This window comes from Tetrao urogallus, assembly GCF_951394365.1.
Source record: "Tetrao urogallus genome assembly, chromosome: Z".
NCBI classification, from domain to species: Eukaryota; Metazoa; Chordata; class Aves; order Galliformes; family Phasianidae; genus Tetrao; species Tetrao urogallus.
In genome coordinates this window covers 17,715,788-17,735,624 of record NC_136816.1, presented here as the reverse complement: position 1 = coordinate 17,735,624, position 19,837 = coordinate 17,715,788, and the positions used below count along the sequence as shown (strand labels likewise).

Genomic DNA, 19,837 nt, shown 5'->3' with positions numbered 1-19,837 from the left:
AAGACATCCCTCCCACTATTATCCCTAAACAGCAGTTACCAGAATTACAATATAGATCCCTTTCTTAAACTAATTACCAAGCTAATTGTGTTCTTCAAAGACCATCTCATTAATTTTCATAAATGCTAAATAACTTTATATTGAAATATGTGATTATAAAGAGATTTAGTGATCTATTTTTGCATTATGGTAAAAATAGGTCAAAATAAAAGAAAATCCTTAGCTTTGCTTGGTTATGAGGTAATTTTTATCTTCATTAGTTACTTAAGAGGATATAGTTACAATGCAAATGGAATAAAATGCAGAATAGAAACATTATCATCTTGGAAAAAAAAGTGAAATCTCTCATTAATTTCATATTTGGCTGATCAAGATAAATGTGAGAACAGTACCAAGGTACCTTGGCTTGAAAATATTTTAAAATAAATGTTTCATACTAACACTTTGTTTTACATAACTATTAATCAAAGCACCACAAACTTCATAAGCCCTGAGAACAGGGTTATTTCCCTAACCCAGGTTAGCATAAATGCACTCACCCCCATGCCGAAGCAGCAGCTTGCCAATTTCTACATGTCCATTTGACAGTGCATCATGCAAAGGAGTCACCCCGTCCACTTGACTGAGCAGGTCTACCTCTGGACAACGCTGCAAAATTTCACTGACACACACTGTGCTGCCATGGTTACAGGCTTCATGCAAAGGCGTCCAGCCAGCATAGTCTGAATTATAAATCAAGGGAAGTTTTAAAACAGCAGAAGTAGTATTAAAATGTTAATAATGTAATTCATTAGACAGCAAAACAGTTTACTTTTTAGTATTCATTAAGGTCAAAGTGGTAAACTGAAAATCTGATAAAAATTAAATGGTATTTTAAAAAATTGATAGGAAATGTGATGTTAAAACACGTTTCAGCTATAAATTAATCTTCCAGCCATTTCTGGTATGAAGTCCTTATTTTGTGTTATTTAGAATAATGCAATGTTTGCAGTATAAATGCAAACTTTATTCACAGAAGTATATTAATACACTTCCTTATCTGGATTAATTTCTTAGTTCTGTAGAGAAAATGAATAACTTACCTTTAGAATTAATGTCTATTCCAGGGAAAGAGAGAAGCTGAATCAATCTCTCTACTTTGTTTCTTATGCAAGCTCCATGCAGGGCTGTCTGTCCTACCATAAAAAATTAATAGATTACACTAGACTAGGCAAGATAGCAACTACAGAAAATAATCAAAGTGCCTGGAACTAGGAGACCTGGCTATATGCCAGAAAATTCAATAATGAGTAAGATTTTCCTTTATCCTGTTTAACCATCTTTTAAGAAAATCCAAAAAACAAAAGAACAAAAAACAAAACCAAACAAAAAACAAAAAACAACCCACAGAGCTTCTGTTCCACCACAGATCCAGCAATGAAATTGTATTGCAAATGGTTTAACACAGGAATTATATCCCCCCAGTTCAAGGTTTAAAGCTTCAATCACACTATAAAAGCACCAAGTGATCACAGAACACCAAAAACACTGGGTTTTGAAGCAATAAAACTTTAGAGTGCAGTTGCCCTCCCTTCAATTTATTCATGAACCTACGTTAAAATGTATGGTTCTTTTTACACAGCATTTATAGCTTAATTCAAATGAATGTTTCTGGCTAAGCACGAGTGCCTCTACACACTCAAATATAATTCAGAACTTCAAATCCGTTAACAGATGGTTTGCTGTTTCTCAATAGGCTGTCTGACTTGGCTACAGTAGCAAGGGAGGGGGGAAAGAGGGAGAAACAAATGAAGGGGTCCTAATAATAATAATAATAATAACAATAATAATAATAATAAAAAAAAGAAAGTCCTCTGAAAAAAAATTCCTAGCCTTAGCATCGCATAATGCAGAAGTGTGAAAAACTGAACATCAAGAAACTGAGAACTGCTGGTTGTATGTAAAAACACAATTAGTCTCCGCATGATAAAAAGTTCAGACCCATTCTGAACACTGTTTTGCTTTCACTACATGATTAGGTTTGAACAAGAGCCAGAGAAGAATCTTGATGCCAGGTGAAAGATGATGCAACAAACATCTTAGAAATGAAAAATATCTCAGGGTAAATCCCTCGGCATTTGCAATGAGATTAACATAGTGTATTTTGTTATGTCAATACCTTCATTATATAAATCTGTCAGCTTCATACTCATTCTTTCAACAGTAGATACTACTTAAATTTTGGCAGGGAAAGAATAAAAAAAAAAGAAAAGCTTTTTTTTTTTTGCTTTCTTTCTTTTTTTTCTTTTTTTTTTTTTAATGCCCTAGTCCTTCAGCTCACTTTTCTTTCTAGAAGACAGCCTGTAATAATTCACATCAATTTTACTTGCAAAAGCAATAAAGAGAAAGCGAACCAATTTTAAAAATGCATGGTCTGGCTCTGTTACTGAAGCGCTCTTAAATCCCAAAAGAGAGTGAGGTTTTTTTTCTTCTTCAGTGTTTGTTATACAATTCTGATTATAATTTTTTGAGCAATCCTGGGTTGCTTTCACCAGATTTTGCTAAGCCTAGGTGTCATGATTCATATAGCTGTGTTTTGAGTGATACAGCTAAATTTCTGATGATAAAGATGAGAGTTCTAACAAGTACCTCATTCTGTTGAGGTAAAGCCTCATGTAAAGCACAATTTATTAGATCTGTGTAATAAGTAGGAACTGAATGAATTACTGCAGTGCTGTTTTATTCCTTAGGTACTTGGGTTCCAGTATAGCTAAGACAAAAGCCAAATGCCTTTCATAGTCTGGGCTGAATGCCTAGAAGAAAACAGTCCATATGCTTAACACAGCTATGTAACGTAGCATACTCCTCAGTCTTTGTTCACAAAATGTCTAGGACTGAAAGCGGTGAAGACCGAATTATACTTTCAAATCAGAAGACGTTGATCCTACCAAGCACAGGTTGAGGTGGATTAGCAAAGTAAGACGGGCAAGACTGGAATGAGCTCACAGAAGCTGTACACCGTATTTAATATCTAGGGGGGGAGGGGAATGAAGAAGGCAGCTTTATTCCACCATACATACAATTCTTCCTTTCAAACAGACATTGAAAAAAAGGGAACAAGAACCATATGAAAATAATTTTTGGATGTAAGCATTCATCAGGTCAAGATTTTTTAATCTGAAACCATCAGTTCTAACCATATAGAGTCTCCAACACAGATTAGATACATGGAATACCTTTAGCATTTCTCTTGTAAAAATGCCCCTCTTCAGCCCAAGGGGAACAATTCTCTTTGGTGTCTGAAGCCTTGGCTCTCTTCCTTGTACAGCACTTACTGTCTCTGAAAAAAGAGCAAAGGGGACACATCTAAAATCTCCACTTCATATCTTTTATGTATGTACTTAGTGCCTTTAAAGTATATAAACATCAAACTTAGACTTATGCATTTCAGAGTTATTTCTAGAATGTCCTAATGACGTAATTTTCACATCATTTAATTATAATTGTATTTAATACAGCAATAAAATTAAATTATCTATAATTAAACTTTTTTAAAAGGTAATTTTGTGGACTGTTCAACTTATCTGTGTATCCTTTACATCAAATATTGGGAAAATATGACTACCTTCGTTTGTGTAAGTTGAGAAGGAGGAATGGGAAGGAAGGGGGAATTCCAGCCCAGAGGTTGGACTACAGGTTTAAAACTGAGCTTTCTGTCAGCTGTAGTAATTTGTAAACAACAAAACAGGTCATATAAAGTTCAAGAAATGTGTCAGGTCAGAAGCTGTCCCCCAGAGCAGAATAAAATTGGTGATGTTACAGGCATTACTTACGGTAGATCAGGCAGCACTTTGACTTGGTTCTGCTCATCACCATTTAGCATCTGTAATGCCCTCTGAGGTGCAGGGCATGGCCAATGCCCTATTTTCTTTTTTTTATGTACTTTTCTTGCCTCACACATCCCTGCCTCCCGCAAAGCAAGAAAATAGGGACCGACCTGTTGCAAAAGTAATATTTTAATGTAATTAAAAAGTAATTAACTTTTTGATGTAGTCTTTTTTGCTGTATTTCTTGTAAAACTGCCATCTACCACCCACACCCTATTTTGCACCTTATTATTTATAAACATGATCCTTCCATGACTTGTAAGGATCTTGAATTGTATAGTCTACTGTAATCTGTATAGATTGCTTAATGTCATCTCTGTAATTTATTTATTTTCTTAACTATTGTTGCAATTCACTCCTGTAAGCTGGACTCAGTGGTGAGTGAAGTGTCTGGAAAATGGAAGATTTTAGATCACTTTTTTTTCCACAGCTAAGATTTTCATCTCTTTAGCTGGACGTAAGACTGAAACAAAGCTAACTGATTCTAAGCTACTTAATGGAAGCACGTACAAGCTTTCTTCTCCCAGTCCACGAAGAAAAACCCAGGGAGCAATATGGCAAAGAATCACTCCCCTCTTTCAACCCTTCTAAGCTGGAAGCTGGAATAAGCTTCTTGACACTATGAAGGCAATAAGCTAGTTAGTTAGCTTTATGGTGCTCTTTGTAGAAGTTTTGGCTTTTTTCTAGCAATACAGAGCTTCCAATCCAACCTTACACCTCTTTTTAAAAAGTCATGCAAGTTTTTTGCATAGTCCTGTGAGGGAAATCATTCAATAACTACACAATCATTAGCTTTCATTAAAGAAGGCTTTGAGTACATAAGAGATCACTACGATTCTGCAAGTCACTTGCTGTAAAGGGACATTTTACAGGCACTGTACAATTATCAACAGCAAGTAGGAAAGCACTCTCTGGATATACTGAAAAATATAGTTGATAAGATGCTGTGTGAAAGGAAGGTCCAAAATTGGACCAAGTTGATACTTGCTGTATGGAACAGGAATGAAAGAATAGTCGTGGTAAGGAAAGCCACAAAGATCACATGAAATATTTTCAATCTCTTCAAAATTTTTTTTCATTGAGAAGCAGAGAGTGATCAATAATCATACTAATACTAAAAACAGTAATTGTTGCTGTGTATATGTTGGCAACATTTGTTAAATACTAGATCTTGTTGGTTATTTTTAAAATTTTGACAGTCTTCTGTTCATGTTCTGTTTCTATTAATAAAAAATAATCTCTGTTCAGAGTAAATTCCTGTAGTTTGAGAAAACTTAGGTATGGAGTAATTTATAACAGTATAACTTTGTCTTTCTTTGACTTTATCTATACAATTTTAGGTCATATAGCAAGTTATGAATTTCTTATTCTCATTATTCTTTACCATTAAGGTTACTGCAAAGTGGCTCCAAATTAGGTCATGTCATTCCTGTGTGGTCTCCCTGACTTGTGACTATGGTCTTCCTGACAGTAACTGTGGGTCTGAAAATTCAATTTGTATTTCCTAATAAGCAATCACAGTTTGTGACTTTGAAGGCAAGATAAAGTCTACAAGTAGAAGAAAGTTTTTAAGAGGACAGATTCATAGAAATATTCTCTGGTTCAGAATCACAAAATTCTGTATCTAGCAGCAAAATAATAGACTGTCACTTCTTCAAAAATCTGAAAGAAAAAAGATCCCTGAAAAACTATGCAATATTTTGCATTTTCCTTAATTACAAATATAATATTGCAATAAATGATTCACATCAAAGATTACTTTAAAAATCGTTGATTTTGACTTCTCATGATAGTTGCAACAGATTAATTTTACAATATGTTACCAATTCTTTAGCAAGAAAATTTCACCACTGTTTTGAACCCTGCCCTCAAGCAAAAAGAAACACAAATGCAGCAGTTTCCACAGGTAGAAGTGTATACATGCAGTGAACATGATTTCATACCACAAAAGAAAGATGTTTTCCAATACTTTAATTAATCAAATTATTTTTGAAGCGCTTAAGTGTGCTAGGTATTAAGGAGTGTAAGAATTACTTACTATTTTTTGAAGAGAAAGAGGTTCTGTAGAAATAGTTACATTTCTCTGTAAACACATTTTTTTAAAAACTGCTTCAGCAACAAACATTTGAAGCCAGAGGGATGGTATGGAACAAATGAACATTTTAATATCACATACTGAAAAATCTGGATGAAGGCAAAGAGAAGAGAAAGAGCCTTAAAATCAGTATATACAAACCTATACATGTATAGTCGTCTAGAATATATATCTTACTGATTTTTAATTCTTCAATTACAGATTTGTAAGTTATTCTCCATGAAATTTACAATAGTCTTATTAAAACAGATTTAGAATCATAGAATCATAGAACCACCAAGGTTGGAAAAGACCTAAAAGATCATCCAGTCCAACCGTTCACCTATTCCCAATAGCTCCCACTAAACCATGTCCCTCAGCACAACATCCAGCCTTTCCTTGAACACCCCCAGGGTCGGTGACTCCACCACCTCCCTGGGCAGTCCATTCCAGTGCCTGACCACCCTTTCTGAAAAGCAATACTTCCTAATGTCCAGCCTGAATCTCCCCTGCCGTAGCTTGAAGCCATTCCCTCTGGTCCTATCACTAAAGACACAAGAGAAGAGGCCGACCCCCAGCTCACTACAAGCTCCCTTCAGGAAGTTATAGAGAGCAATGAGGTCTCCCCTGAGCCTCCTCTTCTCCAGGCTGAACAACCCCAGCTCCTTCAGCCTCTCCTCATATGGCCTGTGCTCCAGACCCCTCACCAGCTTTGTTGCCCTTCTTTGAACACATTCCAGGGCCTCAATGTCTTTCTTGCAGTGAGGGGCCCAGAAGGGGGACACAGCACTCAAGGTGCGGCTTCACTAGTGCTAAGTACAGGTTTACCCATCACCTGACAAGAAGACCAGCTATATAGAAAAGTCAACTTATATTTGCATTTAAAATGCAAAGAAACACTTCTTACTATGCCAAACATTCAAAAAAAACACTCAAAATACAGTATTTTAAAACTTATAGCTTGATTTTGAGATAAAATTATTCATTCAGTGAAATTATGCAATTTAAAATTTCACAAGACATAATACAAACACAATTCAGGTAAAAAAAAAAGTAACATGAAGAAAAAAAATCTGTCTAAGTTATGGACAGGAATTCTATATTAGAAGTGACGTTATGCAAATTCCAACATTTTTCAGATGAACCTATCATCAGGCTTATCTTTGGCCTATCTCAATTTTTTTTCTTTTGCTTTGTTTTGTTTTTTAGAACAGGAATGGTGGATACTGAAGCACACTGTATTGCCGTAGTGTTAGACTTCTGAGAAATGCTCACACAGAAGGTTATCAACTAACACAATGAAATGGAAGAACAAGTTTTAAGGGTACAGATATCTTCTACTCCAAACTGACAGAATCTTACAAGAATTCTGCTACAATTTTTCATAAGAGCCATTGTCCAATCTGTAGGGATCACCATTTAGTAATTTTTATTCTTTATATCCTATGAAGATTGTTTCCATGCATACTCTGAATGGATGAAGAAGCACATAAAAACACTGTTTTCTATTTGTAAGCAAGAAAGTGAGAAAGTAATACTGAAATTTATTTACTAGATTTTTCCTAATATATTTTCTAATATATTTCTAGAGCTATAAAGTTCTAGAGAAACTGCAAAAGCTATAGAACTAAAAGTACCATTGATATAAATACTATAAAGTCCAACTGATCTGGTTTTTTTTGTTGTTATTGTTTTTAATCTAAGACACATTATAATGTGTCTAAGAAATGTTATAATGTTCCCTAAGAAAGACCACAGTGGAACTGTTTGGCTAGAGAGTAAGATTTTAGTTTAATTTTTTTCAGTACAAATCTTCTCAAGTGTCCAGATAGAAGCACCAGCACTTTACATGAAGCCTATCCACACCTGTCTCTAGAGAAAATGATGACTGATTATATCCTGAAATCAGGATAAAGAGGTAGAAAAGCTGAGTTACAGTTTTCAAAACATTTTCGAATTAAAAACAAAACAAAACATGGAAATATATTTTGAATATGTAATAGAGAAACACTGAGAAGTTTTTCTAAGATTATTTCTTGTTCCAGTTGAGTTCGTCTTCTCTACATGCTGAAACAATAGATACTGCAGAGGATATCCCATTTAGTTTTAGTCATGACATTTATATTTATCTAGCATAATGTTTAACCCTGTCTTCTATTTTACATCAATACCTATAGAGATTTATTTAAAAGGACTTTAATCAGAAAGCAGTTCTGTTTAGTCTTTGCTTGGAAGAGACACAAAGCCTGCCACATACACATGGATATACACAGATCTAAGCTGTTTCCTGCATACATATGCATCACATTGTACAACTGCATGGCTGCAAAAGAAAGTAAAATATAACTTGAATGCAAACTGGGAATTTTAATTGAGGGCTCCTTAGTATATCTGATTAAGATTCTCAGATGCATTTCAAACACTCACCATCACAGGCAATGGCAATGTAGTGTGCTAAATCATCAGCTACTTGATGAAATACATTTCTGTCCATAAGCAAAGCTGAGACGATCCAATAATCCACTACAGTTCCAAGGACTGCATTTAATAGACAAGCTATTTCATGTCTGAAAGCCTAAAAGGGAAAGAAAAGAGTATCTAAGGACCTGTACTGTACAGTAAATTCATGCTGATAATGTAACAGTAATAACACTGGAAAACATCTTCAGATAAATGCCCACTGTGTTGCCATATCTTCTTCACTGGTATTTCTTTTTCTGCTCAAAAGCCAACTGCTGAAACCGGGTCAACAAAACTAATTATGTCACTGAGGCCACATCAATTAAGCTTTGGAGAAATACAAATTATTTTGAAACATAACTTCTAAAACACCATGCAAATTACAGGGATCTTATCCTCCTTGTTCTATCAGAATTCTCTTTTCCTAAAGTTACCATCACAAAATCAAAGGCCCTGTTGTGATCAATCACATATACCTGTATCAAAAAGGAGCCTGGTTGGAAAGTTGAAAGTATTACTCTCCTGCACAGAAAAAGTATGGGAGATTAGGATACTGTATTATGATTAAAAAACAAAATAAAAAAACAACACACAAAACCAGTTAAAAGAGCAGCAGCATTTATAGAAGCAACAGAAGAAAGGACACTAACCTTACCATATTCTCTCCTGAACCTGCAAGAAAGGCCATGTGCAGATAAAGAAAGCAAGGAAAAATGTATCCATTGTAGAGGGAACACATGAAATTAACATCACAAAATTAGCAGAACTACCTAAGTACCACAGAATCGCTATGGCTACACTTCAGCACCTGCTGATCCACTGCATTCTGGAAAAAGAAAATGCATACTTCACAACAGTGAACACAATTTTGGATAAGAGGGAAATCAAGCCAAATACATGTTTATTGGTCAGTTTTTGACTAAGGAATAAGAAACAGAACTTTTCTGTCTTTTGTTGTGCTCTCACACCACAATCAACTGTTCTTATACTCTTTTGAGAACAAAACATGTTCAGGGTTGGTCTAAAACTTTGAAAGTATTTCCTCAGCAGCCGGAAACCGCCAATGACTGAAGAAGTTTTAGCTTCATCAAGAACAGACAAAGCCAAAAGAGATACAGATGAGATTTATCATAAAAGGATTACAAAATCCCAGTTGACGTGGGAATTGCTACCATGTGCAACAAAGCTTCATCATGCAAATAAATAGCTTCTGCTTTCAAACTCAAGAGGCCAAATCTTAAAAAGTCAAGTCACTTTTATAGCTTTACAACTCTGTAGTTGTTTTAAACTTGCAGTTTTCCTTAAATTTAGTTGATATTGTAATGGTCAAATTGAAATAAAGAAGAAAATACATAAAACAAAAACTTTCAGCAACAATATTTTTAGAATCTAAGAATAAATTCATAAAAAGCTGAGTGATCCCTGTATGCAGATCAGTAACAAAGTAAGTTCAAAAGAGCCACTTAGTTATTTGTACACATACAAAAGATATTTAGAACATTATATCAAAACTCTTATTCTGAGCAGAAAAAACAAGTCACTCATATAAATAACATAAGTTTCTGTGCTATTGCCAAAGGCAATTTTGGATAAAGTAAAAATACTTTTACGTGAGAAGTCTTTGTTTAATCCACAATTTAGTTAAATCGTGATTACTGTTCACTGGAACACAAGACTCCAATCAGCCAAAGTTGAGAATATTTGCAAACCACTGACTTTGGCTCTACCATTTATTATTTGTCTTTTAAACAAACATGAACCCAGTTAATTTTTAATGCTTTGTTCCTTTATATATCATCAATGAAACTGTTTTCGAAACTACTTGATTGCCTCTCTTTTCCTTATAAAAAAATACTTTTCTAAAATTCCTAAGAATAATGAACTATTACAAACAGTAGTTCAAATTATTCCGAAAACATTCTTAACAGAACTGCAGTTTTATTTTTACTTACAATACTCAAGTGGATCGGATTGGCACTAACTTCATTTTCTTCACAGCAGCCTCTGTGGTGCTTTGCTTTGAATTTGTTCCCAAAACAGCATTGATAACACACAGTGCTTTTCCAATTTCCAAGCAATGCATGCACAGCATCAAGGCTTTCATATTTTTCTAATACCTGCTTGCAAGGCTAGGGAAGCTAACTGGGAAAGAAAGCCTTGATGCCTACTTTCTGGGGACACACAAAGGACTGGGAGAGGACACAGCCACAGGAGATGACCTCATCTAACAAAAGGTATGGTCCATAGCTTATGACATCATACTCAACATGAAAATCTTGTGGGGAAGAAGAAATGGGGACATCTGGATTACAGCATTTGTCTTCCCATGTAACTGCTATGCTGCTGAAGCCCTGCTTTCCAGGAAGCTGCTGGCTGCATGTCTGCCAATGGGAAGTAATGAATTAACTCCTTATTCTTCTGTGATCATATGCACACCTTTGCTTTACTTACTTAGCCATCTCTGTAACTTCTCATGAGTTTTATTGCTTTTGCCCTTCCACTTCTCCCCCCTCATCCGGCTGTGGGGAGAGTGGCTGTGCAGGAGCTTCCCTGCCAGCTGAGGTCATGCACCATACTTGCACCATACTTAGCTAGCTGAATAACATTCAGTTAAACAATTTTTTTTTATCAAAGCCCTCTTTTCTGTTGTTAGTGTTGAGAATCAATACTATCTCATCAAGAAAAAGCACTGAAGTGGCAAGAGACTGTTGACTGTGTTAGTTGTATCAGTACAACTGACGACTGCTACTTGGCAAAGGCAATTCCTGTACTGCTGTTACATTTAATACTTTCCTCAGTCAACTACAGTGCTCCAGCGAGAGAGGTTTTAGTACACATAAAAGTTCTCATTGGAAAGCTTTTAAGTCGTAAGAAAATTCGTCTTAACTTTTTCACTTGAATTACTGGAATTTTAGAGATGCTTTTTAGAGGGTTTTTTTTATGAAGTGCAATGTTTTTAGGGTAATGCAGAACTCTGAAAGTGCCTAAAACACACTTCCAAGTGTTAGACAGGACATCAGAAATATGCGATATGATGCAAATAAAAAACTGAGTGTATCTCTTTTACACTCCTTTGTCAGATTATGTAAAACCAACTTCTGAAAGGAAGAAAAAAACTTGCAGCTGTGGGAGGAAAGGCATTTTGGATACCATTACAGATACAGTATCACTGTGAAAAGATGCAATAACTGAATGGCTACTGGGTGTTAAGAATAATAACGTGTTTCTAAGTTCCCAAGCTAAGTTAAAAGCTATGTTTCAAGAAACCATGTTTCTCCACCAATCCTACTTGCTTTTGAACTGTGTTACGTATAGAATTATTTCTATGATTCTATTATTTTAGCCTGATCTTCAGTATTGATTTAAAAAACCTTTAGAGTAGGAAATTCTACATTCTTTGCTTCTGCATTTTTATCGGCAAGGATAATTTCCTTTTTTTTTTCTATCAAGTTGTCTCAGCAGATTAACACAGCAAGCGTGAGTGAGGATACTCAAATTCATGTCACTAATTTTATTTTTTATTTAAAACAAAAAAAAATCTATTTAACACAAAAGCAAATCACAGAATCGCAAAGGACCTTTGGAGATCATCTAGTCCAACGCCTAAAGCATTGGTAAGATTCCCTCTGTCTTCTCCAGACTGAACAGTTCAGGTCTCTCTGCCTTTCCTCATAAGGGAGATGCTCCAGGCCTCTAATCATCTTTGTGGCATCTGCTCTCTAGAAGTTCTCTGCCTTTCTTGAACTGCGGAATCCAGAACTAGATGCAGTACTCTAGTTGTGGCCTCACCAGGACCAAGCAGAGGGGAAGGATCACTTCCCTCACCTGCTGGACATGCTCTTTTTAATGCACTCCAGGGTACGATTGGCTTTCTTGGCTCCAATGGCCCACTGCTGGCTCATGGCCAGTCAGGACACGCTGTCCATCAGGACACGCAGGCTCTTCTTCACAGAGCTCCTCTTCAGCTCCCCTGACCTGTACTGATGCATGTGATTATTTCTCCCCAGGTGTATGACTTCACCTTTGCCCATGTTGAACTCCATCAGGTTGCTCTCCACTCAACTCTCCAGCCTGTCCAGGTCTTGTTAAATGGCATCAGAGTCTCCTGGTGTGTTAGCTACTCCTTCCAGTTTTGTATTATCAGCAACCTTGTTATCAGTCCAAGTAATTCAAGATGCTGGATACGACTGGACCCAGTACCAACCTCTGAGAAATACCACTAGCTACAGTCCTCCAGCAATACTCTGTGTTGCGTATCACAACATTCTGAGCTCTGCCACTCAGTCTGTTCTCAATCCACCTCACTGTCCTCTTGCATATCCCACATTTCCTAAGCTGATCTATGAGGTTATTATGGGAGACTGGGTGAAAAGCCTTGCTGAATTCAAGGTGCGCTGTCCACTGCTCTCCCCTCATTTACACAGCCACTTCTAACCTATCCGTATACCTATAGTCTCTAATCTATGTAACCATAGTCTTTATAGCCCCTTTTCCTTTCTTTTTCTTTGTTTCTGATACAGGCTATAAGAGACCTGGAAAACGAAACAACTACAGAGTACTTATTCCAAGAAAAACAGCAGCTCTCATTCAGAATTTCAGCATGAAATTTCTTACTTACTATAACCGTTTCTGGATTGTTCTTTTTACACATATATATCTATATATGATTACATAAATATGTTACACATTTTTTGCAACAAATCTGGAGGTGAAGAAATATATACTTCTTCCCCTATAGTGCTGACTTGCTACAATCTCTTTGAATCACATAAAAATAGATGACTCTGATCTAAATATCTAAAAAAAAAAAAAACAAAAACACAGAAAAACAAACAAAAAAACCCCTCACTTTTACTGCTTAGAAATGAATTTGTTAGATTTGGTCCTCAAAAATTTTATGGAATTATTTCTCTGTTTTCATTCATAGGTATTTTCACTGGACAACTGCACAGAATTTCAAGAAACTGCAAGCTGTTTGTTTCTTTCCATTAGCTAACAACCTTGTGTAAGTAGGCAGATATGGTCACCCCAGTAGTACTGTACTATCAAACAATTTATCTGATATACAGATAGAAGACTGCCTAAGCCACTCGTTTGATTTTGATTTCTAAGTATATGGTGCCAATGTGCTGCTCTTTAAGTAAATAGCTTATTAAAAAGAAAGTAGTAACAGTGAATCATATCCTTAATATGTATGAGTGAAAAATTTTGCACGCAATATGCTCTATTACTGGCATATGTTATTATATATATGTGTCTTTCTAGAATGATTTAAAAAATTAAAAGATGAATAAAACACATTTTTCTTCTGATTGCATAACTGCGGAGAAACTGGTCATTTGGCTCCTTTGATCTTTCCAATAATGTTATTTAAGTCTTTGAACATACAAAAACATCAGTACTTCAAGTTTTAGTATAACAAAATTGAAAGTGCTGAAAGCAATGAGTTCTGTATGTAAAAACACAGCATATTGGTTTAGAATTTATTTTTGTCAAAGAATGCAAAGGAAAAAAGAATGTGTTGTCAACATACAAGACTAAAGGATAATACTGTAGTATAGAAATGCTGCTTTTTAGGAGTAGAATTTGCATCTGCGGGGATATTGTACATTATAGCACATAACAAAGCAATAGGCATTTTGGCTTTGTGACAAAAGTACAATTCTTACATATATATTTACATGTAATATAGTTGGAAATGCTCCACAAAACAAAACAAAACAAAACAAAAATCAACCCAAAATCTAAATGAGGAAGTGCTATCTTTTATGTTGTATTTTAGTATTCCTGTTTTTTCATGTAAATACTATGCCCAGCCTGCCACAAGCAATTATTCAGCTTATGCACTGAATGGTCAATAACAAAGGTATGGCTTATAGCACTGGAACTAGTGGAAAAAAGGCATGGTAGAAAAAAGAAAATGGAGTCCACACTTAAACTGCACAGTCAACACCAGGAAACATATAAAAGCAGTCTCATTTTCCAAAGAAACAGAATGGTCACTAAAATCAACTGAATGCATTCCTGCCTAGTGCTCAGGACCTTTCAAAAAGTAGGTTGTTTTAATATAAATATGGGTATAGAAGCCTAATTTTAGGTACTTTTTAATATCTTGACCAAGGATAAAAGGCAGCACTGTTTCAGGATATCTGGCTTTGATAGCACTCAAAAATAGGTAGGAGGTCTGGCTAGGTAAAATGAGTGAAACACTCATTATCTTTCTGCTATCTTAACATAATGAAGAACTAGTAGCTATTATATTGAAAGTGCTTTTTTCTCCACGACACTTGATTTTCTATTGTTGTTCTGTTATTGTAATGAAAAAGTGAATGAAGTAACTATTTATTCTGTGCTTCCACAATAATTTAAAAGAGAACGTAGAGAGAGCAGTAAGTTTGTATTTTATGTGAGAATCTAGAAGTCAAAGATGTTTTACAAGGCCTATAGCTTCTGAAAAGAAAGAGGTGGTATAGAGGACACTCGGTATCTTTCAGGTCAATGTCCTGCTGGTCACCAGGTCACAGAACAGCAATTAAGTTGCCTTCAATTGCATTTTTATGAAAAGATCTAGGTAAGATACCAAATGAAACTAAAGAACTTGGGAAGTAATTGGGGCATTTAATAACATAATAAAATGTGTATTTATAGAAAATAGTAAAAAACTATTTGTTTTCTTAGCTTTCATCTTTCAACATTTCCTGAATACAATCACTGTAAAATAAGATAATCATCTCTTTTGTTACACTTTATTGTTTGACAGAATGTTTTAAGCTTGTGTCCCTAATGACTACAGTAATACCTGCTGGTAAGGGCATGTGAAGATCTGAATGTAGCCAATAAGCTACTCATGATTCGTTTCTTCTCTGCAGATCAATATGAGAATGTTATGGATCAATTCATTTCCTTTAGTGGAGCAAAAACCAGCATGCTTCACAACAAAAGGTAGATATAACAAGCAGCTGTGATACTTATATATAATTCCTCACAAAGGAATGAACAAAGAAATGTCTTTTAAAAAAACGTCAGTCTTCATTATTTTAAAGCATAAAATTCATACTCACATCATTTTTCCTTTGCAGTTCTCTATAGGAGAGTATGACCCAATCCACTAGAATATTTATGTGTTTGGTAAAAAGCACAGAGGTTTCACTTCCCAACCAAAAGGTCTTCAGAAGAACAGTCTGTGGCATTACTTGCTGGTGCAGTGAATTGGTCCCTTCAATCAAACTGTAAAAAAAAAAAAAAAAGAAAAAAAGAAGCATGTGGAAAAACCGAAATCTTTATGCCATCTTGATTACTGTAGCTACTAGACAGAAACTTTATCTTCTGTCAAAACACATAAAGATTTGGTAATTTTTAAGTATGGAAAGATCAGACAATTTCTGATGAATAGTAAGTAAAATAATGATGACTATTAAAGTCAAACTGAAGGAATTGTAATACTGTGCTAATACATAAAGGCTGCCTTTATTACTTAAAGGCAGCGCAAAATCAAGATTTCTTCATATTTCATAAACTAAGGAAAGATAATTATCTCCCTAGTGAAAGATAACATTTAATTGATTTTTTTTTAATATCAGTATGTTCAAAATATTGCTTGCCTAACTTTAAAAATGGATATAAAAGCGATGCAAAGCTAAAAATGTAGCTTTATGAGCAACATTAAATGCTTACTGAAACTTGCAATACAGTGAAATAATAACACTGTGAAAAGCTAGAGGTCTTAAAGCACAATTAGGAAAAAAACCAATACCAGTTACAATAAACAAACAGAACTGAGAAATATAAAAAGAAATCTTAAGTGACAGCACTTCCACCACAGTGGAAGAGAATATTATTACAAACATACAAAAATCAGGAAACAACCTCTGTAGATACGGAAATGCATGTAAAATTGTGGAAAAATAATATTATCCTATACAACCTACCTTTTTGTCAGAAATTCTACTTCAGCTTTTAATAAATCAAAGAAAAACTTCAATAATGTTTTGTGAACTGTCCTCTGTTCATCTGCTTTCCCTAAAACTGGGACTGCATGACAAATGTTTTTGCAATGTAGACAAGACCTGCAAAACAAACACCAACAAAATACATTTGTATGACAGAAATGATAGTCTGATCTATTGGGAAAGAAAGCAGACTTGACTTTTGACAATTGTGACAATATCTTGCTCCTTAGCAACATTCATAATTTAAAGCCAGACATTTTATTTTTAAAGCTAAACTTCTTCCAAAAACTTAATGTGCTTGTTACTGGGGCCTTGTTTTATACAGATGAAGATTCTGTATTATAGTGTAAATTAAATTGTTTTCTATGTATCTGTATTTATATGTCCCTTATTTGAGTTATTCTGCAATTACTAGATGTAACAGAACTTCTTCCAAATCCTTTAACCACATGGTAATCTTGCAGTATTTCACTGATCACTGACACTGATATCCTATAAGCAATTCACTAAGTTTTGAAAGCAATACAGGTTTTGATGAAATCTAATGCTTGTTTGACATGATAAAGGCAATTCTGAAGTAAAGTGTGCAAAATTTTTCTGGCTAGAATTTTGAATATTGGAGGGGAATTGGACTAGATGACCTTTAAAGTTTTCTTCCATGAATTCCATGATTCTGTGAAACATATACAAAAGAAAAAAAAAAATAAAGAGAGAACAGGTATATAACTCCTGAGTGTTCACATTCTGCCAGAAAGTACTAAAAGATAAAATATAAAGTCCTTTATCTAACAGATTAATTCTCTTCTGTTCCAGTGGCATGCGACATATTCCTAAGCAAAATCATCAGATGTCCAATTACAGTGATTCTAGCACAGAATGCCCTCAAAGACATAGTATGATTACAATTGCATACATTAATACAGCTCTAGTCATGGTTGTATCAAATTATTTAAATGCTAAGACTGTATGACAGTAGTAAGAAGTACATTTCCTCACTCAACTAAATGAACAAAATATTTTCTGTTGATACAAGTTACAAAAAATGAGTTCCTTAGCTGAAGTATAGACAAGCTCCCTAAATTTGTTCATGTACAGGATTTAATCAGTCTTGTTGAACACTGTAAAAATTATAATTAAAATCAAAATAGATCATGAAGCTTAATATAATAAATATGATAAAGGCTGAATTTTACTATGTAACTACAGATATATTACATATACACATTATAGATAAACACAAGAAACAGAAATAATACAGAGATTATTATAATTTTGAAAAGTTTAAAACAAGTATATCTGTGAGCTAACATAAATCATGTTCGGAAAAACATAACTATTGCATCTAATACCTCACTAAACTTTTTTTTACCTTACAAGCATCTCTATCCAGTTCCATGTGCCTTTCTTACAGATAGGACACTGAAGAAGATCTAAATAATATCCTAACATAGACGTAGATTTCCAAGGAGGATCATGTTGGAGAACAAGGTACAAAACATGACGAAGTTTAGCACAAAATACGGCATCAGTATTTTCCTGTAATAAAATAAGGAAATAATATTGGCTACAAAAGGATCCAATTTCAAGTGACCAATTTAAATCAGTGAAGTTACAGATAATGCATAATCAGAAGCAGCAAAATTGAGTTTACAATAAGTAAGTAAAACAGAAAAACCTAGTAACACCAGTATGTTATTTCAGCTGAACATATTCAGCTTAGAACAAAGGTTCTTTTCTATTAAGTATTCTGTCCGTAGCCTACTAGCTAAGAAAATATGTTGCAAAAGTGCTATTTCTAAAAGCAATGAAAAAAACTATGGGCTGATGCTTTCACAATATTTAGAGTCTTCATTCATACTATTTGCAAATTAATAATAAAAGCCATCATGCTTCAAATGCCCCCCCTTCTAGATTGCATTAATGCTAAGACATTGATGAACCTGAAGGGTTAATGTGAGGACTGCTCCGAAACTAATGCCTCCTGTTTTACTATGTTGGCCCACAATATCAAAGGTGGATATCAGTGGTATGGCAGTAAAGGTAGAACCTTCCCTCCAATACCACGTTACATTTTGTTCCCACACGACAGATGGGAGTAGAGGGGCAGTCTGACAAAATGGTGTTGGACATGGAAAAGCAGATGAAGCAAAGGTGTGTCACTGCCATGAGGAAAAATGGCACTTGCTGACATTCACTGATCTTTGATGAACATCGATGGAGACCAAACAGTGGATGTGAGCTCAGAGGCAGTGGTGTGCTTCACAGTGGCAACAGTGGGTCACCTCCACTGCTGCAGGTTCTTCTGAGTACACCATGAAGTCTCTTGTTCATCAGTGGTGAAAATGCATGGCTAGTGGTGGTGACAGTGTTGAGAAACAGTGTTTTGTAGCTGAGAATTTTCTCAACCAAACAGTTCTATCGTGCACTTTGTTGTAGTTTCAACAGAAATAAAAAAGAGGAGTTACTTTCAAGCGACTTACATAAATCACTATAAAGCTGTAAGCACTGTAAGAAGCAAGGATAATAATATTTCCATCTTTAACATTTATAATATTTTAGTCTTTTGTAATACTTAAGCATCGTGATCTCACCAACAGGACATGTTTTAGAAGAGAATGAAAAAGTTGAACAGGAGGTAAAGAGTACTTCTGACCAACAGCAAGTTCTATAATCACTTCAGATAATAAATGCTCTTCTATTAATTCTTCAAATATATACAATCTGCCTCTGGACAGGTTAGTATTTTTAACCTGTGAAAGAAATATATCTGTAAGTAAAATTACAGAGTAATAAACACACTTACAAACTCAATTAAAAAAAAAAAACAAACACAACATGAAATCTTTTAAGAAAATAAATGATGGCAATATACACAAGAACATTAAAAAATAAAACATAAATATTACTTATTGACTGATCCAATGAGCGACTGCAATCTAGAGAAACCTAATTTCCCACTGAGCTGGTTTTTCATTGACAAGAAAATGCTTTCAGAATGTGCTTCCCTTCTTGAGACTACCTGAATACATTTACTCTTTTAAAACACAAACTACAGTTCACGTACCCTGTAGCTTGGGTGCAACTTACTCTGAGAATTTCTGCATAAGAATAACTGCTAATTTTTCCAACACGTACAAGTACATCCTATAGAGAATGCCTGGAACACTATGATAAGTACTGTCATCAAACAGTTGAAGAAAACTGAGCAAAAATATAAAACCATGAAATACATCATTTATGAGTAAACTTCATAAAACTACAAACCATATATCTATTTTATCTCCCTACTTTTCCTGTAATCATTGGGCATGTCAAAGAAGCAGCTAATGCTTCAGATAGCAAAGTATTGATCCCAGTGTATTTCAGAGCTGAGAAGATCTTCTTAATGGCACAAGACTTCCCTCCTATTCTGTGCCACTCAGAACAGTGAAACTATAGATTTCACAAGCTTTCAGAGGACCCAGAAGAATGTAATGGTTTTCCTGAAA

General features: G+C 34.8%; 1 protein-coding gene across 1 annotated transcript in view; it reads right to left on the bottom strand.

Moving 5' to 3' along the window:
• The window catches only part of SLF1 (SMC5-SMC6 complex localization factor 1), a gene marked incomplete at both ends in the record, with an annotated part of 38,266 nt that overhangs the window by 2,397 nt on the left and 16,032 nt on the right, over positions 1-19,837 (bottom strand). The window contains 10 exons of the mRNA XM_079548228.1: positions 540-722; positions 1,083-1,175; positions 3,216-3,319; positions 3,813-3,976; positions 5,905-6,050; positions 8,368-8,515; positions 15,462-15,627; positions 16,329-16,466; positions 17,719-17,885; positions 18,941-19,099. Of these exons, the coding sequence (XP_079404354.1) occupies positions 540-722; positions 1,083-1,175; positions 3,216-3,319; positions 3,813-3,976; positions 5,905-6,050; positions 8,368-8,515; positions 15,462-15,627; positions 16,329-16,466; positions 17,719-17,885; positions 18,941-19,099 (1,468 nt within the window). The remainder of the gene's footprint in view (positions 1-539; positions 723-1,082; positions 1,176-3,215; positions 3,320-3,812; positions 3,977-5,904; positions 6,051-8,367; positions 8,516-15,461; positions 15,628-16,328; positions 16,467-17,718; positions 17,886-18,940; positions 19,100-19,837) is intronic.